This window comes from Pristiophorus japonicus, chromosome 9, assembly GCF_044704955.1.
Source record: "Pristiophorus japonicus isolate sPriJap1 chromosome 9, sPriJap1.hap1, whole genome shotgun sequence".
Classification (NCBI taxonomy): Eukaryota; Metazoa; Chordata; class Chondrichthyes; family Pristiophoridae; genus Pristiophorus; species Pristiophorus japonicus.
The window spans coordinates 124,475,557-124,481,556 of NC_091985.1; the positions used below are offsets into that span (position 1 = coordinate 124,475,557).

Here is a 6,000-nt window from a genome sequence, read left to right on the forward strand (position 1 = left end):
ACAGTAGGTTTAGCGCCATTAACTGCAGCCCGCGGTGACACCGGCAACTTTTAGAATCTTTAGCCCATTATCTGACATAGTCCGCGACTTGAACACTTGATGCAATGCCTCATGCTGACAGATGGCTCTCTGTCTCTGGGGAGAAACCGGAACCGCTGAAACCTCTCCTGCCCAGCAGAAATACACCAGGTTCAGCTTTCACGGGATGGCTTTGACATTGGAAGAACAGTCCTCAGCTCATTCATTGACCTGCCTCCAGGTGACACCATGAGGAAGGAAAGGGCGAAAGATATGAGTGAAGATATACGAGATGGAAGTCGTTTTACAAATTTAATGCAGGAATGATACTGCACAAAAGGAGACCCTTCGGCCTGTCGTGCCTGTGCCAACTTTTTGAAAGAGCTATCTAATTGGTCCCACTCCTGCCCTTTTTCCCGTTGCACTGCAAATTTCTCCACCTTCAAGTCTTCATCCAATTCCCTTTTGAATATTACTACTGAATCGGCTTCCACCCTTTCAGGCAGTGCATTCCAAATCATTGTAAAAAAAAAAAAAATCCTCATCTTGCCTCTGGTTCTTTTGCCAATTATCTTAAATCTGTGTCCTCTGTTTACCAATCCTTCTGCCATTGAAAACAGTTTCTCCTTATTTACTCTAACAAAAACTCTTCACGATGTCTGGCTGCTTTAAGAGGCCATACTTTGTGTTAGAATTTCTCAACTCATTTTGCTGTGCTTTTTCCCCCCACAGGGTGATCAGGATGAGCCACTTGGTTCCATTCACCTGCGGAGCTGTGTGGTGACTGCTACGGATGATCTCCCAGATGGTAAGTGTCCTTCCTGATCTGACCCAGGAGATTGTTATGCCAGGTTACAAATTCATTAAGAAAAATGCCTTCAAGTTATTTCAAAGCAGTATTTTCATTTCAGGCTTCAATGCCTCAATTTTAAAATTCTCCTCATTTTCAAATCCCTCCATGGCCTCAACCCCACCTATCTCTGTAACTTCCTCCAGCCTGCAAGTCCTTTGAGATCTCTGTGCTCCTCCAATTCTCTCCTCTTGCACATCCCCTATTTTAATCGCTCCACCATTGGCAGCCGTGCCTTCAGTTGCCTGGGGCCTAAGCTCTGGAATTCTCTCTCTAAACCTCTTTGCCTCCCTACTTCTCGCTCCTCCTTTAAGCTGCTCTTTAAAACCTACCTCTTTGACCAAACTTTTGGTCATCTGTTGTAATATCTTTTAAATAGTTTTAAATCTCAATACTCCTGTTGCCTTGGGACGTTTCACTGTGTTAAAGGCGATATATAAATACAAGTTGTTGTTGTAGTTGGTGTTAAATTTCATTTGATAATTGCTCCTGTAAACACCTTGGGATGTTTTACTAGTTAAAGGTGCTATTTAAATGCAAATATAAAAACATAAAATGCTGGAAATACCCAACTGATCAGACAGCATCTGTGGAGAGAGAAACAGAGTTAACGTTTCAGGTCGATGACCCTTCGTAAGAAATGGAAAAAGTTAAGAGATGTAACAGGTTTTTAAGCAAGTGTAGGGGCATGGCTTCTCTTTCCCATGGCAGCTGTTGATGAATCTGCTATTTTACGTCCTATCTAGACTCATATTTTGCTTCTTAACTTGTCCACCACCATCCCTTTTGTCTTTTAATCAATTTATGCCTTCCACCCTATCACAGACCTTCACATTGTTATTTCCTCCCCTCCCCCTTTCCCTGCCCCACACTTGCTTAAAAACTGTTACATCTCTAACTTTTTCCAGTTCTGACGAAGGGTCATCGATCTGAAACATTAACTCTGTTTCTTTCTCCACAGATGCTGCCTGACCTGCTGGGTATTTCCAGCGTTTTCTGTTTTTATTTCAGATTTCCAGCACCCGCAGTATTTTGCTTCTTTATATAGAAACATAGACATAGAAACATAGAAAATATGTGCAGGAGTAGGCCATTCGGCCCTTCTAGAATGCACCGCCATTCAATGAGTTCATGGCTGAACATGCAACTTCAGTACCCCATTCCTGCTTTCTCGCCATACCCCTTGATTCCCCTAGTAGTAAGGACCTCATCTAACTCCTTTTTGAATATATTTAGTGAATTGGCCTTAACAACTTTCTGTGGTAGAGAATTCCACAGGTTCACCACTCTCTGGGTGAAGAAATTCCTCCTCATCTCAGTCCTAAATGGCTTCCCCCTTATCCTTAGACTGTGTCCCCTGGTTCTGGACTTCCCCAACATTGGGAACATTCTTCCTGCATCTAACCTGTCTAACCCCGTCAGAATTTTAAACGTTTCTATGAGGTCCCCTCTCATTCTTCTGAACTCCAGTGAATACAAGCCCAGTTGATCCAGTCTTTCTTGATAGGTCAGTCCCGCCATCCCGGGAATCAGTCTGGTGAACCTTCGCTGCACTCCCTCAATAGCAAGAATGTCCTTCCTCAGGTTAGGAGACCAAAACTGTACACAATACTCCAGGTGTGGCCTCACCAAGGCCCTGTACAATTGTAGCAACACCTCCCTGCCCTTGTACTCAAATCCCCTCGCTATGAAGGCCAACATGCCATTTGCTTTCTTAACCGCCTGCTGTACCTGCATGCCAACCTTCAATGACTGATGTACCATGACACCCAGGTCTCGTTGCACCTCTCCTTTTCCTAATCTGTCACCATTCAGATAATAGTCTGTCTCTCTGTTTTTACCACCAAAGTGGATAACCTCACATTTATCCACATTATACTTCATCTGCCATGCATTTGCCCACTCACCTAACCTATCCAAGTCGCTCTGCAGCCTCATAGAATCCTCCTTGCAGCTCACACTGCCACCCAACTTAGTGTCATCCGCAAATTTGGAGATACTACATTTAATTCCCTCGTCTAAATCATTAATGTACAGTGTAAACAGCTGGGGCCCCAGCACAGAACCTTGCGGTACCCCACTAGTCACTGCCTGCCATTCTGAAAAGTCCCCATTTACTCCTACTCTTTGCTTCCTGTCTGACAACCAGTTCTCAATCCATGTCAGCACACTACCCCCAATCCCATGTGCTTTAACTTTGCACATTAATCTCTTGTGTGGGACCTTGTCGAAAGCCTTCTGAAAGTCCAAATATACCACATCGACTGGTTCTCCCTTGTCCACTCTACTGGAAACATCCTCAAAAAATTCCAGAAGATTTGTCAAGCATGATTTCCCTTTCACAAATCCATGCTGACTTGGACCTATCATATTACCTCTTTCCAAATGCACTGCGATGACATCCTTAATAATTGATTCCATCATTTTACCCACTACCGATGTCAGGCTGACCGGTCTGTAATTCCCTGTTTTCTCTCTCCCTCCTTTTTTAAAAAGTGGGGTTACATTGGCTACCCTCCACTCCATAGGAACTGATCCAGAGTCAATGGAATGTTGGAAAATGACTGTCAATGCATCCACTATTTCCAAGGCCACCTCCTTAAGTACTCTGGGATGCAGTCCATCAGGCCCTGGGGATTTATCGGCCTTCAATCCTATCAATTTCCCCAACACAATTTCCCGACTAATAAGGATTTCCCTCAGTTCCTCCTCCTTACTAGACCCTCCGACCCCTTTTATATCCGGAAGGTTGTTTGTGTCCTCCTCAGTGAATACCGAACCAAAGTACTTGTTCAATTGGTCCGCCATTTCTTTGTTCCCCGTTATGACTTCCCCTGATTCTGACTGCAGGGGACCTACGTTTGTCTTTACTAACCTTTTTCTCTTTACATATCTATAGAAACTTTTGCAATCCGTCTTAATGTTCCCTGCAAGCTTCTTCTCGTACTCCATTTTCCCTGCCCTAATCAAACCCTTTGTCCTCCTCTGCTGAGTTCTAAATTTCTCCCAGTCCCCGGGTTCTCTGCTATTTCTGGCCAATTTGTATGCCACTTCCTTGGCTTTAATGCTATCCCTGATTTCCCTTGATAGCCACGGTTGAGCCACCTTCCCTTTTTTATTTTTACGACAGACAGGAATGTACAATTGTTGTAGTTAATATAAATGCAAGTTGTTATTGATAGAAACTGTGAATGTTTCATTGCCTTAACTGAATGGATTCTGAAGCATTTGGAGTCAAAATTTCATGCTTGAAAATGGATTTGCTATCGTTGATAACCACAAACGCCTGTCTAGAACAAAATACAAGCCAATATATCCCCCATCATTTTATAAGAAATGCCTTTGATATGACTTCCACAGATCGCCTCTGATAGATGGAGGACAGATTATTTTAATTATAGATATGTTCTTATTGATCTAATTTTTTAAAATATTGACTATTGACCACGAATACCTCACACAAAGCATTTTATTTTCAGGAAGGAAATCTGAAGTTAAGGGAAACCTCTTTGAAATCATCACAGCGGATGAAGTGCACTATCTGATACAGGCCGCAACGCGGGAAGAACTCACAGAGTGGATTAAAGCCATTAAAACTGTAGCAAGTACTGGAAAATAAAGGCAGAGTTAACAAATACTATACTGCTAATATTCCAGAACTATTAACCAGCATGTACAACATTAACCAGCACTCAAAGTAAATCTTAAGCCCTTTATTGCTGGGATCAGTAACACGAATAATGAATGTACACTGTGCCATGACTAAAATTGTGCCTCAGTAACTCGTGAATGTTTCTAATCCCTAAGATACGGCTGACAACTGTATTTCATTTCCCTTTATTGTATGCTTTATTCAATTTTATTCTAAAACTTTATTAAAAGTATTTGTATCAAATGTTAACAGCATATTTATAGTTAATGCTGCCTGACACATACACTTTTGCTAGTCATATGGCTGAAAACTAATATGAAGGATATTAATCATTTGCCACTCTTTGTTTACGGTGTCAGCAAGATTTTTTGGTGTAAAATCCAGAACAAATGGCTACTATAGCATTTAATGAAAATAAAATTGGTGGCCCCTTGGTAAACTCATTCATAAACTATTGTACTGAGAAAACTTTTTATTTGTTTAATAATAAACACCTCATTTCATTTACTCTAATTGAAGTACAGGTGCAGCGTCCAAGATCCAGAATATTCCAGAATCCGGACTCTGGACCGATTGGTGGTAGGGTTGTCCGGAATCCGTAAAATGTTCCGGAATCCGGACCCGCCGACCCTGCCGACCGAGGTCCCGCCACTGCCCGACCTCAGACCAGGCCTTGCCTCACCGCCCCTCGCCATGCTGCTACCCGACCTTGGGCCTCACCTCGCACCACTGCCCTTAGCTCAGCACCTCGTCACCGACCCGCCCGAACACTTCCTCGGCAGTGGGGCCCCGCCCGAACAACTCCTTGGCGGCTGGGCCCCCCCCGACGGCCTCATCAACAGGGCCAGCGACCAGAACAGCTCCTCGGTGAGCACCCGCCCGACCCCCCCGACCCCTCCCCCGCCTTTCTGACGTTCCAAAATCCGGGAATACCCAAAACTGGGCTCGGGTGTTTCCGGATTCGTGATGTCAGATAGACGTTCCAAAGTCGAAAAAATGCGGAATCCGGAACGGCCTTGGTCCCGAGGGTTCCCGATTCGGGACGCTGCACCTGTATTTTAAGAACGCAAGAACATAAGAAATATGAGCAGAAGTAGGCCATACAGCCCTTCGAGTCTGCTACTCCATTCAATAAGATCATGGCTGATCTTCGACCTCAACTCCACCTTCCTGCCCAATCCCCATATCCCTTGATTCCCTTAGTGTCCCAAAATCTACCGATCTCAGCCTTGAATATACTCAACACCTGAGCATCCACAGCCCTCTGAGGTAGAAAATGCCAAAGATTCACAACCCCATTGAGTGAAGAAATCTTTCTTCATCTCAGTCCTAAATGTTTTCTCTTGTTCACTTTAAAGGCTTAATAGCTGTCATTTTGCTACAACAATAATTTGCATTTATATAATGCCTTTAACAAGTGAAATGTCCCAAGACACTTCACAGGAGCTGATTATGAAACAAAATTTGACATTAGTCTAGT

The 6,000-nt window shown here is 43.6% G+C and overlaps 1 protein-coding gene across 1 annotated transcript in view; it reads left to right on the forward strand.

Annotated features, from left to right (window-relative positions):
- Positions 1 to 4,763, forward strand: part of plek (pleckstrin) — a 90,310-nt gene extending 85,547 nt beyond the window's left edge. Inside the window, exons 8-9 of the mRNA XM_070888772.1 lie at positions 751 to 826; positions 4,348 to 4,763. Of these exons, the coding sequence (XP_070744873.1) occupies positions 751 to 826; positions 4,348 to 4,487 (216 nt within the window). The 3' untranslated portion in view covers positions 4,488 to 4,763. The remainder of the gene's footprint in view (positions 1 to 750; positions 827 to 4,347) is intronic.
- The last annotated feature ends 1,237 nt before the right edge of the window (positions 4,764 to 6,000 follow it).